This window comes from Papio anubis, chromosome 10, assembly GCF_008728515.1.
Source record: "Papio anubis isolate 15944 chromosome 10, Panubis1.0, whole genome shotgun sequence".
NCBI lineage: Eukaryota > Metazoa > Chordata > Mammalia > Primates > Cercopithecidae > Papio > Papio anubis.
In genome coordinates, this window is record NC_044985.1 from 49,057,527 (window position 1) to 49,074,979 (window position 17,453).

Sequence of the window (17,453 nt, forward strand, 5' to 3'; positions counted from 1 at the left end):
CATTTCCTCAACAGTTGTAAAAGACAGGGATATCTTTCAATTGACCAAGCAGGATTTCATCACCATCTTTAAATTATGTATAGAATACACTGATTGACTAGGCCTGGGACATTGCCTGGGACATTGGGAGACCCTAACCTCGATTCCTGCTGCATCCAGGAATTGAAGTTAGTGTCTCCCAGATTACCTGGTCTGAGAGTTGAGGAGCATTTCTCAAGGCTAAAAAGGGTACTGATATATATATAAAAAAAAATTAAAATGATTGTGATCGGACTCTTAGTGAAAACTTAGTTTTTGTAAATATTGCCCTCAGATATCTTGAGACAGAGACAAAATGGTGAAAATTGAGGAATAAATCATACAGTTATTTCAGCTTGATTTAATTTATTCATGAAGACCATCATAAAATATGCAAAGGGAAGTGGAGAAGCTGCCCCTTGTACTATAATTAAACATCCCTACTAGCAAGATTAATTATATTTCCTCCATGGTAAGATCTGCATCAGGGCGTGGTCACTAGTGAGCTCTTACTGGCTATATTTTTGACTTCAGAGGATCTAAAGGTAGGTTTGTGTTTAATTGTTTTCCATTGGGTTGTTAACTGAAATTAACTTCTAAGGAAGGGTCTATCAAAAATATCATTTCTAATGCCAATAAGAGGACAAAACATTATGGGGACAATTCTAGCTATGTTGAGGTACGGGTAGAGTAGAAGAAAAGAGAGCAGAAGATGAAAAATGGAGGAAGGAGAAAAAGCAAGAGTGAAATAGAAAAGGTGAACCTTGTAGAAAGTAACAAAATGCCACCAGCAGTCATCAGAGGGGCCCTTGGTTCTGCGTGTCCAATGACTTATCCTTGCGTAAGTCAATGACTATGACACAGTGAATCAAATTCTGTTTTTCAGAATGCCAGCTCTTAATTCTGTTCATCTGGTTTTTGTTTCTTCTCTTGTTATTCATAGTCCTTACTGAGCATCCGTGGCTCCCTTTTCTCTCCAAGACGCAACAGTAGGGCTAGTCTTTTCAGCTTCAGAGGTCGAACAAAGGACATTGGCTCTGAGAATGACTTTGCTGATGATGAGCACAGCACCTTTGAGGACAATGACAGCCGAAGAGACTCTCTGTTCGTGCCGCACAGACATGGAGAACGGCGCCACAGCAATGTCAGCCAGGCCAGTCGTGCCTCCAGGGTGCTCCCCATCCTGCCCATGAATGGGAAGATGCATAGCGCTGTGGACTGCAACGGTGTGGTCTCCCTGGTCGGGGGCCCTTCTACCCTCACATCTGCCGGGCAGCTCCTACCAGAGGTGAGGCCAATTAAAATTGCAGCTGATGGGAAGAGAGTTGTGACTGGTGCAGGCAGGAGTGTTTTTCCATTTCCAAATCTAAGAATTTGTTGAGTTTGTTGCCCAAAGGCTGGGAGTTTGTTCAATCAAGCTATTATCTTGTAAAATTGTTCTATTCAGACTTTTCTACAAAGTAATTAAAAACTTAGGTTGGCTGTCAGAGAATATAATTAGAAGTAATCTTTCATCATTATTACTATGGTATGAAACTCGCCAAAAAGCAAAGCAACAATTTATCAAGCATGATGTTTGATTAATATAGTTAAATTAAATCCAAGGAAATTAATGTTCATAAATTAAATAAATACTTAAGGATTTTGTGATGGTTGTTCATTTAAAAGATCTGAATACTTCCACTTGCAGTAGATACTATTACTAAGTAGATTTAAATCTCATAGTACAAGATTGCCTCTCTTTGCAGGTCAGAGTGTTGTAACCTTTTTAGCAACCACTCTAATGATCCCAACCATTGTAAATTTGTGTAGTGAAGAACCACTCAAAAAGTACCTGGTATGGAATCATGGGTTGTCATTTTTAGAGCAGATTCCAATTTTTATATTATTATCATAAACTCTTATTGTAAACAAAGTGGCCCAAAATCAATCACATGGAAAAGGATTTCAACTACATACTAGACATTTATAGGGCTATATTTTTGAAATTTACTTCATAAGCCATAAGATGCCTTTAATGTTGGTATTTTTTTATTATACTTTAAGTTCTAGGGTACATGTACTGGAACCAGCCCAAATGTCCATCAGTGATAGACTGGATTAAGAAAATGTGGCACATATATACCATGGAATACTATGCAGCCATAATGTTGGTATTAAATACTTGATTGTTTTTATAGCGTTTAAAACGTCTTCTTATGATTTTTTTGTTTTATACATAGCTCCATTTATTATCATTGGACAAGCTCTTTGAGCCACATTAAAATGATATGGAGTTCGCTTTCAGTTACCTAATGGTGGAGCTTCTTATCTTGGATTATAAAATACCCGTTATCTTCTTCACATTTTTTGCATGGCCTCTCCCCACCTCCTTCTACCAGAGAAGTGTCCAGGTATCCTGGAGTCAGGTTGAACCATGAGAAAAGTAGAACTTTATAGTGGAGGAACCAGGAAGAATGAAAAGAGAACAACAGTTCTTCTTAAAAAATGATAGTAGCTAACCATGTACCAGACACTGTCCAGAACACTTTACATGTGTTAAGTCATTTAACCCATAACAACCCTTTTTGATAGTTAGTAATATTATCCCAATTTTGCAGAGGAGGAAACTCAGGCTTGTGCATGGTGAAGCTAAGATTTGACCCCAGTTATGCTGGTTACTGAACCTACATTCTACCGACACTGAAATATTGCCTCCCATTGAGTTATTTTTAATTTTTTTAAATTGAAAAGAAGAGATGGTTAAGGAAATAAATACATAAACACTTTCATTTTAACCAGTGTTTCCCAAAATATACTTCACTTTCATACTACTTACATCAGAATCTCATGGGATGCTTCTTAAAACTAGAGATTCCTGTGCCTACCCAGACCTATTCAGACCAAAACACTGATGAGAAAATGTCTGGGAATCTTCTTCCTTAACAAGCATCCCACATAATTCTATACATAACAAAATATGTTTATCACTGATCTTGATAAATGATAATTGGGTAAATAAAAGCAAATCTGCAATTACCATGCGTGAACACAGAGAGACTGTCAGTCTGTCAGAAATTATTTAGCATTTATCAATAATTATTATAAATCTCCTGTCCTATCAGAGAGGATGGCACAAATCTCTGAAGGCAAAGTTGGGGCCAGCTTGAAACAAAGCTTCGTGTGATCCCTTTATTTCCTGCTTCCTCAACTTCATTCTTTAATCTTAGAATCTTAGGTGCTTTGGGGCAGGGCACCGTACTATTGAAAAGTTGAGATGAAGGTACAGACAAATGAAGTAGGCTTTTGGAGAATGCAGAGGGGAAATGACAATAGAAAATAAATAGCTATGGGCAAATGACACCCTTGAAAGCACATAATTTCCTGTACTTTACACATAAATTCAATTGAGACAATTTAACTTAAGAAAGAATTTTCTTTGTAGTGTCATTAGCAGTTTTGGAATCTATCTGAAAATTAGACAAATCTAGGTTTGTACATGTGCTTCTGTGTAGAACAGAAGGGACTAGATGATCTCCATGTGATCCTATTGTTTTTCTCCTTAAACCTTTGCCTCTCTCTGACAAGCTAAAGTATTTTAAATTCTGAGAGGCACCCTTTTGATTAAAAGAGTTTTATTTTTAGAGAGAGGTTATTCTTTTCTTACTAATTTTCTTTTTTACCTTAAAATTAATTTTAGAATGATATATATGAATGTTTATGACCATTAGTGACAATCAAATGCACTGAGTGGAAATTTTGGTTTTGAATATGTATGCATTAAAATAATTCAGCTTACAAAAGATAAAATACTGCTAATTGTTCACACCATAATACGATGTGACCAAAATAAATAATATTTTGATCATATTATTATATTTTGAGCATATTGTTCAAAATTCTCAAATAGGGAAAATCCTCAAATAAATGAAACTTTTAAATTTATTATTAACACTGAGGACTGCATTTGAAATTCTTTAGTTTTACGTTTTTTTCCCCTGTGATAATTAACATCGTTTGATCTCCTGAAGCAGGAATAAAATTTCGCCCATGTTGAAATCCTGATGAGTTTATTCTGCAATAGGAGATGATCAGATCACTGTCTCATTACTAAAAATCATAATCCCCCACGTTGGTATTACCTCCTTAAATTAGAGTCTCAGTGCCAAGGGTGGATTGTTTTGTGGATTAAGTTGTTTTTTTAATATAGGGCAGAGTTATAGATTAGTTCTAAAATTTAGTTTTGTAATGAGGAATGTTGGGAAATGTTACCTGTCTCTAATGAATGAAGGCATTTGAAAGCTGGAATTCACATTTTCGGGGAACTAGTACTGATGCATGTTAAGGAAACTTTCAAACCTTTTTCTTCATATATTAAACTACCTGAATATATGTCTATAAAGATCTAAAAACTCAACCTGAGTGAAAATTAAGAAACAATATTTTCGGTTTGAAGTCCTCAGTAGGACTGGCTGCAATGCTAAAAGGCTATCTGTCCAGTAGTAGATCTGGTACCTCCAGCCCAAATCCCTGGGATGCAGGAATAGGAAAGCCCATCTTGACAAACCCAAGCCTTCCTAAAAGCTGAAAATCTGGTGGACTTTCAAATACCCTCCAATAATTATAATTCCAACAATATCTTAGTGAGCTTTTTACATCTGAGAAAGCATAGTGTATATTTAGTTAAACAATACCCATTATAGGAATGCTTTGGGCTTTGCTGCTTTCAAAAATAGTGGTTATTTCGTCTGAAATTCTATTTTTAGGGCACGACTACTGAAACAGAAATAAGAAAGAGACGGTCCAGTTCTTATCATGTTTCCATGGATTTACTGGAAGATCCTACATCAAGGCAAAGAGCAATGAGTATAGCCAGCATTTTGACTAACACCATGGAAGGTATGTCAAAAGTCCTGCATCATAGTTACTTGGTGCTTTGGTAATGATAAAAAAACACTTCACAAATTTCAATAAAATACTTCCTGACTTGATATTGTATCATCATTATACATTTTACTAAGTAAAAGTAAAATCTGTGCACAACTCATGGATTCTATTATCTTCCATAGATTTTTTATATTTAGCCTCCAGAAAGTTGCTGCAAATTTAAGGTATATTTTGAACACCACTTTCATATATTAAATTCTAAACACTGAAACTTGTGTGCATGTCATTGAAAAGAGTAATGATAAATGCTTATCCTTATGATGATGCTAAGCCATTTGGATTGTATTAACTGCTTGAGACACAGTTATAGAATCCTATGACTTAACCAGAAATATAAATTAAAAATGTGAATTAGGGTTTAATATTAACTTCCTTGAAGCAAAGTGTTTAAAATTTCATAGTCCTACTTTTGCCTTTCTCTGACTAGATTCTTACAATATATCAGCTTTCTCTTTAGTTGCAGATTTTATCTGAATAGTTAACATAATGTTTAGCACTCTGGATCTCAGAATGCCAAAATAAAGACTTTGGGGACAACTTAATCTGTGATCAATTTCTGGCTCTGCCATATGTTAAATGTGTTAATTTGTGACTTTGAATTTCAGTCTCCTCATCAGTAAAGTGTGGATGATGATGTTTAGGCATAAGGTTGTTGAATGAATTAAATAAGCCTTCTTAGATAAAACACTGACGTATTTGGCATGCAGAAAACAGTTAATAAATATTATCATTATTAGTTGTTTTGTTGTTATTTTTGTTAATTCACATGTTTTTGCCTTTCCATACTGTAAGAGAATTCAAACAACTATCAACTTCAACTACTTGGAAAACATTTTCATGTAAAATGTATTCTATCCCCCTTCCTTGCCCTCCTATTCTCTCCTCTCCCTATCTCTTCACAAACCTTCTCCCTTGTATCCCTTCCCAGGGATGTGTGTGAGAGTGTGTGTGTGTGTGTGTGTGTGTAGATGTGTCAAAGGAGAAGAGAAAAGGTGAATGAAAGCAAAAGAGAGCAAGCATACACATCCCTTTCTTATTAATAATTAGATTTTCTCTTGAGATTGGATAGACTCCTGGAATAATTCTTTTCCAGTCTGTATGCAAAGATCCCATAATATTATTAATACCAATACGAAAAGTCACAGCTAGAAAAAACTCACAGTGTAGATGACTGTGTACATCACAGACAAGTCAGTATTACAAGACCCAATTTTCATAATGTCCTAATGCAGTATCAAAAACCTTTTCACTGATTTCAATGGAATATTAAACTCTAGTACGTTCTTCCCCAACCTCGCCTGCGTTAGCCTGCACTCCCTCTTCCCCCCAGCTGCCAGTAGCTTGCTCCTCCCTATCCCTCCAGGTAAATCTTTTGAAGATTGTCTGGCCTTCCGCTCCTTGCCATAGCAAAACCACTGAAAGGAAGCTGCCAGTGGTTCTGCTACCGATGTCAGCAGCATGTCTGCTCCCTAAAGCAGGAAGTAGAGAAGGAGACAGGGTAAGTCTCAATCAACAGTCATGCTTTGCACTTCTCATAGCATTAAGTTTGAGCTAAATAAGGCATTACTTACAAAACCTCAAATATCCACAAGATTGGACTTGCCAACTAGTTAAGATTTGGAGTTCAAAATAAATGCACCCACACATCTCTCCATGAAACTATGTGACATGGAGTTGCTTAGGATGGAAAGGATATTCTAGGAATAAGTGCAACCTAGGAAGCTGAAGACTGAGAGTGTTTTCGTTTTATTATCTGCAGAGCTTTTGACTTTGTATATTTGTGAGAAATGATGGCCAAGTTTTTATTCTGCTTTTATCAGTTATCTACAATGAAAACTGACTTTTCTTTATTCAATTGTATGTAGACACGTTGAGTGTGACATTGGTCAAGGTTGGTTGTTAGCAATATCATGTACATGCATACTCAAGGTGACTTAAGATAGTCCTTTTTTTTTTTTTTTTTTTTTTTTGGTTTCTGATAATGGTGCAAAGTTTTCTTGGTTGACATAATCTCTTTCCTTGGGGATCCTTTCTTCTATGTCTGATCATTGTTTATGAACCAGGCTTGTTGATCCAGTTGGCAATTTTTGTTTTCCTTCTTTTTAACTACAGCCACGTCTCTGTTGTCCAGGGTAATGGATAGCCTCATGCTTAGTGAAGCAGTAATGAATAAGCAAAAATGAACGATTTGCCTTTCAAATTTTTAAAAGTGCAAAATCACATAGAAATGTTTTCTGGTCACACCTCTGTGAAGGATGGTGGGAGGGTGAGTTAGAAGCACCTAAAGAATCAAGGTGAGCCAGCAAAAGACACAGACTTATTGTAAGTGATTCTAAGTGTGGATAACCCATGCAGGAATAATGGAGATGTGGCTGCAGTTCTCTCCTGAATGCTTTGCTTTGTTTTAAAGTGTGAGATTCGCCACCCCGCCTCTTTTTTGGAATGAATAATTGAATGATTTTATTTTAGAACTTAAACAACTTTGCTCCGGTTATTCCTACTGTCAAGATGAGTCACACCTGCTGAATTTCATTTTTTAAACTTTTCTCCAGTTTATTTTTTTTCTATCCAGTTCCTGTTTGCTTCTCTTTATTTGCTATTTGACAGTTGGCATGGAAAGAAAAAGTCATATTATGACAGTATACAGACAAAATTAAATTTTGTAATTTCTCTTTGTTATTTACTGTAAATAATAATATCTCCTTTTAACCTTCAATGTAAATATAAGGTTATTTGGGAGTTCAGAAGTATTTACAAAATAGTGCATAATAACTATATTTTTTCTTGAATTATAAATCAAATATTATTTATTGTTTACAAAGTTATGTACTAAGGTAAATGGAAACAAACTGTGCACTTGAAGAATTTCAATATCCAAAGAGACAACTGACAAATCTACTTTTACTGGAAATTTTAAAAACAATGAGCAATAAATTAATTTACTTTGGAAAATAGAATTATAGAATTGATTTATGGCAAATGTTGATTAGTAGAAGAAAAATTATTATCTGTTGTTGTGATTGTCCTTTCATAGGCTGGTCACACCCTTACAAGGTTTAGTTCATAGTAAACTGTGCCGAATGTGGACAGATGTACCAGTTGCCACAATAGTATTAAAGTGATTGACTAAAGTCAACTATGCCATGGATTTAAAAAGAAGAAACCTTCCCTCTATTTCAGTGCTAAGAGGTGGTGGCCACATTTTGGCAGTACAGGTAATAGGGTGTACAGCAATGATATTGACAGAAAACAACAAATTCTGCGTATTTTTCCACTCATAAGTTGATGAAGAGATTATCTTGCCAAAGGAAGATGGCAGACAATTTTTCACTTCCTAATTCCCCAAATTTCTTTGCCAATATTTACCAAATTTCAGTACTTTGGGTATCACCTTAAAGGTCTGTGCATTTCTGTCTTCTCTCCCAATATTTGGTTGAAATTCTTCTTGACAGCATTGTACATTTTCCTTGGATAAATGCATTTTAATATAAAATTTTATGTCATAGGTTTGATTGAGAGTTATATATTTCAATACATTAAAATAAATGTATACCATGAAAATGTATGAATTATATGTATATTTCAGTTAAACCTTTTGTATTTTTCCAATAATAAATGAGTTCCACTTTGTGAAATGTTGATTTGTAATAACAGTGAGGACTCCAATTCCTTAGGCTGGAGTATTTTCTCTTCTTTTATGCCCTCTACTTAAATGAGAAATGTAGAGAGATGGAACTTTGTTATGTCTAACATGCAAGCCTATAATCTAATAAAATTTGAGACTTTTAAACTAAGATTGGTGACACTGACAAAATTATCTAATTAGAAGATCACTAAAACATATCTAATCCAAGAAACTGGCATTCAGTGTGACTGATTAAGGTCCTTAGCACATCTCCTGAGATATCTATGATAACATATATACTTCTTGCTCTATCTGGAATATGGGTGAGCTTTAAGTGTACTCAGTGCAAGTTCTAACCACTAGTTTCTAGCAGCCTTGAAGATAAGTATCAGACAATTTAGTTTTTCTGATAGAATCTTGGAAGCTATGTTTAGCCAGGATACATTTGGAAAGCTTACTAGCCTTTCTGTCCTGATCCTTTCTGTGACAGCAAACCCACTGTAAAATTTTCCCTGTTCCTCCAGCAGATTAATCCATCATATCTTTTAACAACTTTAGATTTTTAAAATTGCTTTAATTTAAACCAAAGACTGCTTAACAGAAAGTAAGCAGTTTTCATGAGGATTCTAACTTTTTTTCTTCCAGAACTTGAAGAATCCAGACAGAAATGCCCACCATGCTGGTATAAATTTGCTAATATGTGTTTGATTTGGGACTGTTGTAAACCATGGTTAAAGGTGAAACACCTTGTCAACCTGGTTGTAATGGACCCATTTGTTGACCTGGCCATCACCATCTGCATTGTCTTAAATACACTCTTCATGGCTATGGAGCACTATCCCATGACGGAGCAGTTCAGCAGTGTACTGTCTGTTGGAAACCTGGTAAGCCTCACTGAGAGTTTCTCTTCCCATTGAAAGATTTTATAATTGCCTTAGTGAATTTTACATATTGCTCTCAAATTGAATATCAACTAATTGGCCATGTATACCTTGACATCAAATGTTTAGCATCCTTTTTAAATAACAAAAATATATTGCTACCATAGTGCAACAGAGTCAAAGAATTTATGTATAATTTGATTTAGAATTGAATTTAAATTGCTTATTTATTAGAAGATGATTCTGAATTGTCTTCCAAGGACATTGATCTATAACAAAATTCTGACGTATTTTTAAGATATTTAGAATAGGTTCTTTAGGACATGTCTGCATTTACTAAACAAATTATAAAATATGCCCAAGTCAGATAATTTTGAAATATCATTTGTAGGTACTTGAAGATGGACTATGTGGGAGGAAACATCATATGAGGGATTATTATTTTTTGTTTTTGTTTCTTCTACAGTCTTAGCAATATTAAATTTAGAAATTATTTATATAATTCTGTTAAAATATATATTAGCATTCACTGGATACGTATTGATATCATAATGTAGTATAGTATAGTGATAGATATTAGAGTGGTCTTATACAGAGAGACAAAATGAAGAAAATCACGCAAAAAAGTATATTTATACAAGTATAAAATGCTTATTAAGTTCCCAACTTGATAAATGAACATATAAGCAGGTTATATAGAGATTGTAAATAATATGGCCTAAAGTATAACATACAATATTTTTAGGCGCTGAAGTAACCACTACATTTTTGAATTATATTTCAGGTAGGACTTACCTGAATTAAATGATAAAGTTGGCATATGTTGGCCACTTATTTTGTATCAGATACTGGACTAAATGGTTTACATTAAATCTCTCTCTCTAGATTCCCAAAAAATCATCTTAAGATATTTACTATAAATTGTCTGTATTTTGCAGTTGGGAAACTGTATCCATGAGAAATTAACAGAGAAATGGAAGGTCTGAATGCTGTATCAGACTCTGAAAGCTATTTCAGAGACTATCGTAAGCTATGGGCAAAGATCACAGAAGCTTAGAGTAGGACAGGACATTAATATTACCTAGTTCAAATTCAGAGCTATGTAAGAATCTCTTCAACATTATTTCTAAAAAAAAAAAAGCGGGATAGTGGGGTGGCAATTGAAACAAGAAAGCCTTTGGAGGTAATATTTTATAATCCAAGTTGAGTGAGCTTAAGCAAAAATAAAGGGAATTCATTACCTCACATTACTGAAGCCCACTTGGAACTAGTTCTAGGTCCTAACCTGGCTAGATTCAGGTTCTCAGCCAGCATCACTGGGAATCAGCTTCTCGTCTCTCTTCTTCTCAATATGTGACCTTCCTCTCTGGCTGGGTATTTTCTTACTATTGCCAACATTCTATCAACTTTTATTCTACTAATGTAGCTCCAGGTACAGAAAGTTTGTGCTTCCTAATTAGTAGCTTTAATTAAGGCCCACAAATTGAATATCATTGACCTGGTTGGAGTTATATGGCCATTTCTAAATCAATCAGTTACCCTAACTCTTGGTTTTAATGCCATATTTGCCTAAATCAGAATCATATCTTATCACTGGAGGCAGAATAAATGAGTTAAACCATGAAAACAAAAATTAGGATACCATTACCAGAAGGAGGATCGATTCTAGAAAGAAATAACCAATAAATAGACAATTCAAGCTGGGGCTGGTCTTATGTGTTAAGGAATGTAGGATCTGTATCTGAGGTGAATTATGGAATAGTAGAAAATCCATGGGCAGGATACACATTCTTCTCAAATGCCTATGGGACATTCCCTAGGATAAGTTATAGGTTAGGTCATAAAACACACCTCAATAAACTTAAAAAATTAAAATAATACAAAGTATTTTTCTGATAAAAAATAAAATGAAATTAGAAATCAATAACAAGTCAATGTGGAGAATCACAAATATTTGGAAATTAAACAACTTACTCTTAAATAACCAATGAGTCAAGAAGATATCATAAGAGAAATTAGAAAATACTTTAAGGATGACTGAAAATCAAAACAAACCAAACTGAAATGAATGAGGGCAGCTAAAACAATATTTAAAGACAAATTTATACTGTAAATGTCTATGGTAAAATAGAAGATTTCCCAAATTGCTAATTTAAGCTCCTCTTTAAGAAACTAGATAAAGAATAGCAAATTAAACCTGAAGTTATCAGAAAAGGCAAATAACAAACAAGAGAAAAATAACAGATAAAAATCAATAAACCCAAAAGTTATTTCTTTGAAAAAATCAACAGAATTGACAAATCTTTAGCTAGGCCAACCAAGAAAAAAAGAGGAAAGACACAAATTATTAGAAGTAGGAATGAAGAGAGGATATCACCATGGATCTTTTAGAAATAAAAAAGGGGCATAAGGAATAGAATAAAATTAAACACCAGCAAACTAGATAACAATTGAAAAATTCCTAGGAAGTAACAAACTCCCAAAACTGACTCAAGAAGTAGTAGACTATGTCAATATACCTATAATAAGTAAAAATTGAATTTGCAATTAAAAAAAAAAAAAAAAACTTCCCGCCAAAAAAAGCCTGAGTCCAGATAGTTTTCACTGGTGAATTTTGCCAAATGTTCAATGGAGTGTTACATCAATCCTTAACAAACTATTCCAACAAACAGAAGAGAAGGGAATACTTCTCAATGCACTTTAGGAAGCTAGAATTACCCTGATATTAATGCCAGACAAAAATATTATGAGAAAAGAACACAGACACAAATATAGACCAGCCATATCCCATATTAGCATAAGCACAACAATCCTCAACAAAATACTAGAAGCCAAATCACACAACATATTTAGATTTTTGGATTATGTACTCGGAATAAGTGAAACTTATCCCAGTGATGCAAGGCTGGACCAACATAAAAAATTAATGTAATATATCATATTAATTTTTAAAACTATACAATCATCTCTATAGATGCTGTGATCACATGGAAAAAGCCAAAGTGTTTCATGATAAAAACACTCAGTAAAGTTCAAATAGAAAAGAACTTCAGCCTGATAAACACCACCTCAAAAGACCCCACACCTATCATCATTCTTAATAGTTACTTTAGATGCTTTTACCTTCAGGTCAAGAAGAAGGCAAAGATGCTTGCTCTTGCTACTTCTTTTCAACACTGTACTGAAAGATCTAACCAGGGAAATAAGACAAGAAAAAGATATTAATGGTATCTAGATTAGAACACAAGAAGTAAATTCTGTTAACGAATACATAATCTTGTATTTAGAAAATCCTATAAAATACACACACACACACACACACAACTGTTAGAACAAATAAGATTGCAGAATACAAGATCAATATACAAAACTCAATTATATTTCTAAACACTACTAATGAACAATCAGAAAATAAAATTAGGAAAATTCTATTTATAATAACATCAAAAAGAATAAAATACTTAGGAATAAATTTAACAAAGTAAGTGTGAAACTTGTACACTGAACGCTATAAAACATTGTTGAAAGAAATTAAAGAAGTACTAACTAAATGAAAATACATTTATATTCATAGATTAGAAGAAAATATCGTTAAGATTGCAATACTCACCAAATTAATCTACAAATGTAATGCAATCCATATCAAAATCCCAGCTACCTATTTTGCAGAAAGTGACAAATTGACTATAAATTTTATATGAAAATGCTAGAGACCATGTGCCACACAATCTTAACTAGAAAAAAAACAAAGTTGGAGAACACAAACTTCCAAATTTTAAAACTTATTACAAAGCAAAAGTAAGCAAGATAGTTTGGTACTGGCATAAGGATAGCTATATACATCAATGGAATCAAATTGAAATTCCAACAGTAAATCACTACATTTATGTTAAATTCATTTTCAACAAGACTACTAGACAATTTTATTAAGGTAAGAAGCCTTTTCAACAAATGGTGCTTGGACAAGTGAATATCAACATATGAAAGAATGGAATTGAACCCTTACTTAATAACATATTTAAAAATTAAGATAGGTCATAGGCCTAAATGTAGAGCTAAAACTATGAACTGTTAGAAGAAAATTTAGAAGTAAATCTTCATGACCTATTATTAAGCAATGATTTCTTAGATATGACACCAAAAGCATAAACAATAACAATAAGAAAAAAAAAAACGTTCATTAGACTTTATCAAAATTAGCAACTTTCATACTGCAAACAATATCATCAAGTAAAAGGACAACTTATAGAATGGAAGAGGACATTTGCAACCCAGATATCTGATCATGATTTGTATCTAATATATATAAAGGATTCTTATAACTCCACAACAAACAAAATAGATAACTCACTAAAAATGACATATTAACAAAGAAGATAGACAAAAGGCCAATAAGCACATAAAAGATGGTCAGCATAACTGGCTAATTTTAGGAGAAAGGCAAATCAAAACTAAAATGAGACACGACTTCACACTTACTAAGATGGCTATAATCAGAAAGAAACCCAATACCATTTTTTGGCAAGGACGTGGAAAAATTGGAATGCTTATTCTTTATTTTGAGAATATAAAATGATGCAGTCACTTTGGAAAATAATTTAGCTGTTCCCCAAAAAGTTTAGGTTAGAGTTACCATATGACCTGGCAATTTTACTAATTTCTTTGGATATATATCTAAGAGAATTAAAATGTATTTCCACATGAATGCTTATAGAATATTATTCATAATACTAAAAATTAAAAACAATTCAAAATGTCTATCACCTGATGAATGAATAAACAATATCCATCCAATAAAATGTTATTCATCCATAAAAAGGAATGAAGTATTGCTACAATCTACAACATGAATAAACCTTGAAAACATTATATTAAGTGAACAAAGCCAATCACAAAAGGTTACATATCATATTGCTACATTTATATGAAATGTTCAAAATAGGCAAATCCATAGAGACAGAAAGCAGATGAGTGGTTGCCAGGCAGCAGGGATTAGGGTAAATGGGAGCAACAACTAACTAATGGGTATGTAGCTTTTTAAGGTGATGAAAATGTTCTAAAATTCAATAATGGTGATGATTGTACAAGTCTGTGAATATATTACAAGCCTCTGAATTGCATACTAATATTTCATAGTAGGCATGTTTCATTATTTTTTTCTTCCAATCACCTATTGATGGATGTTCAAGTTGATTCCAGATACTTTACCCCCATGTTGCAGTAAATGTTCTTGTATATATCACCTTTCATAATGCTGTATTAACTTCTAGAGAATAGATTTCCAGGATTGAAGTATTCCCAATATTAAACATATTCATGTCACATAAAAATTATATGATATGCAAAGAAATAGGAAAATGTGACTCATAGTTAATAGATTAAAGCAGTATGTAGAAATAGATCTGGACATGAACGAATTGTTAGAATAAACACAAAAGGACTTTGGAGGCGCTATTATAAATATGTTGAGCAATTTAAAGGAAAAATGTGGTCATAAGGAATAAACAGAGAACATGAGCAGAAAAAAATGAAAACTATAAAAAGAATCATTTAGACATTTTATAATTGAAAAGTACATATTCTAATATAAAAAATTCACTGGATGTGTTTAAAAGAAAATTGCAGATGTCAGACAAAATAGCTGTTAACTCGAAGCACATTAATAGAAATTATCCAATTGAACACTAGAGAATTGAAAGGAAAAATGAACTGAGTCTGACTATAATATGGGATAATATCAAGTAGTCTAAATATTTATATAATGGCAGAATCAGAAGGAAAAAATAGACAGAATGAAACAGAGCAAATATTTGAAGAAACAATGGCCAAAAATTTCCCAAAGTTGGTGAAAAATATTAACTTACAGACCCTAATGTTACCTTATAAAATGTTAGTGAACATCAACAGGATAAATATAAAGTAAGTTCATACTTAAGCATATCTTAGTCATGCTGCTGAAAACAACAGCAATAACAAAAAGCTCTGGAAACAACAAGAAGAAAATTATTTACTATATACATGAGACTAACGTCTTACCAGAAATAATTCAGGCCAGAAGAAGGTGGCCAGATAAAATAAAGAAATAAAAGCCCATTATTCTACAGAAAGTGAAACTATCTGCCAGAAATTAAAATGAAGTAAAGAATTTTAAGATAAACAAAAACCTAAAAAAGCTGTTACCACCAGAACTACACTACAAGAAATGTTAATGGAAGTTCTTTAGGCCGAATGGGAAAAATAGCAGATTGAAATTTGGTTCTAGGAATGATGGTCACTAGATATGAATAAATGTGGGTAAATACGAAAGACTATCTTTTTTGTCCTTAATTTTTTTTCACATTTATTTGAGGTTCAGGGGTATATATACAGGTTTGTTACATAAATAAATTGTAAATCACAGGGGTTTGGTATACAAATTATTTCATCATCCAGGTAATAAGCATAGTATGCTGTAGGTAGTTCTTTGATCCTCATCCTCCTCCTACCCTCCACCCTCCAGTGTCTGTTGTCCCCTTCTTTGTGTTCCTATGAACTCAATGTTTAGTTCCCACCTATAAGTGAGAACATGCAGTATTTGGTTTTCTGTTGCTGTGGTAAATTTTTTAAAAAGACAACTGATTGTTTAAAGTGGGGATTTATAACATAGTTAAGTGTGAAATATGTGAAAAGATTAGAATTTTTTGAGATGCAGTCTCGCTCTGTCGCCCAGCCTGGAGTGCAGTGGTGCGATCTTGGTTCACTGAAGGTCCACCTCCCGGGTTCACGCCATTCTCCTGCTTCAGACTCCCGACTCGCTGGAACTACAGACACCAGCCACCACGTCTGACGAATTTTTTTTTTTTTTTTTGCATTTTTAGTGCAGACGGGGTTTCACCGTGTTAGCCAGGATGGTCTCAATCTCCTGACCTCATGATCTGCCCGTTTTGGCCTCCCAACGTGCTGGGATTACAGGCAGGAGCAACCATACCTGGCCAGAACATTTTATATAAAGTGTTACAATATTAATTCTATATAAAAAATTACAAGAAAGTATCCCTCATGAACACAGAAGCAAAAAATCATTAGCAAAATATGATCAATAAAATCGAGCAATAGAGAAAAAAGTAATAAATACTTAACTTTTTAAACGTGGAGATTATCTCAGAAAAGTAAGATTCATTTAACATCTGAAAAGTGATCAATTAATTGGCCATATTACCTCTAAAAGAATAAAGGAAAGCCTAAGATCACCTCAATAGATGCAGAAAAGGATCTGACAAAACTCACCAGCCATTCATGAGAAAAACTCTCAGTAAACTAGGAATAGAAAGTAACTTTCTCAAGTTGTTAAGGATGTTTAAGAAAACCCTACATCTAGTCAGGTGTGGAGGCTCACGCCTGTAATCCCAGCACTTTGTGAGGCTGAGGCAGTGGATCACCTGAGGTCAGGAGTTCAAGACCAACCTGGCCAACATAGTGAAACCCCATCTGTACTAAAAATACAAAAAATTAGCTGGGCGTGGTGGCAGGCGCCTGTAATCCCAGCTACCAGGGAGGCTGAGACAGGAGAATTGCTTGAACTCGGAAGGCAGAGGTTGCAGTGAGCTGAGATCAAGCCACTGCACTCCACACTCCAGCCTCGGCAACAAGAGTGAAACTCTGTCAAAACAAAACAAAACAAAACGAAACAAAAAGGAAAGAAAGAAAGAAGGAAAGAAAGGAAGGAAGGAAGGAAGGAAGGAAGGAAGGAAGGAAGGAAGGAAGGAAGGAAGGAAGGAAAACTCTACAACTAATATTTTACTTATCAGTGAGATGTGTAAGCAGTGAATTCTTGCCGCTTAGAAAAATGGAGTGCTTTCCCATGAAAATAGACAAATGTGTCGATTTTTACCACTTTTATTCAATCTTGCATTGGAAGTTTTACCAACTGAAGTAAAGGGGAAAAAAACACAAATAAAATGTATAAATATTGAAATGTGGTAGAAGTGTCTATTTCATCAACATGATCATATTGTAGACAATCC

General features: G+C 33.9%; 1 protein-coding gene across 3 annotated transcripts in view; it reads left to right on the forward strand.

Moving 5' to 3' along the window:
* Positions 1-17,453, forward strand: part of LOC101002284 (sodium channel protein type 2 subunit alpha) — a 163,380-nt gene that overhangs the window by 86,413 nt on the left and 59,514 nt on the right. For all 3 annotated transcript variants that reach the window (XM_021923690.2, XM_021923691.2, XM_031651314.1), the window contains exons 12-14: positions 962-1,306; positions 4,764-4,896; positions 9,215-9,453. In XM_021923690.2, the coding sequence (XP_021779382.2) occupies positions 962-1,306; positions 4,764-4,896; positions 9,215-9,453 (717 nt within the window). The remainder of the gene's footprint in view (positions 1-961; positions 1,307-4,763; positions 4,897-9,214; positions 9,454-17,453) is intronic.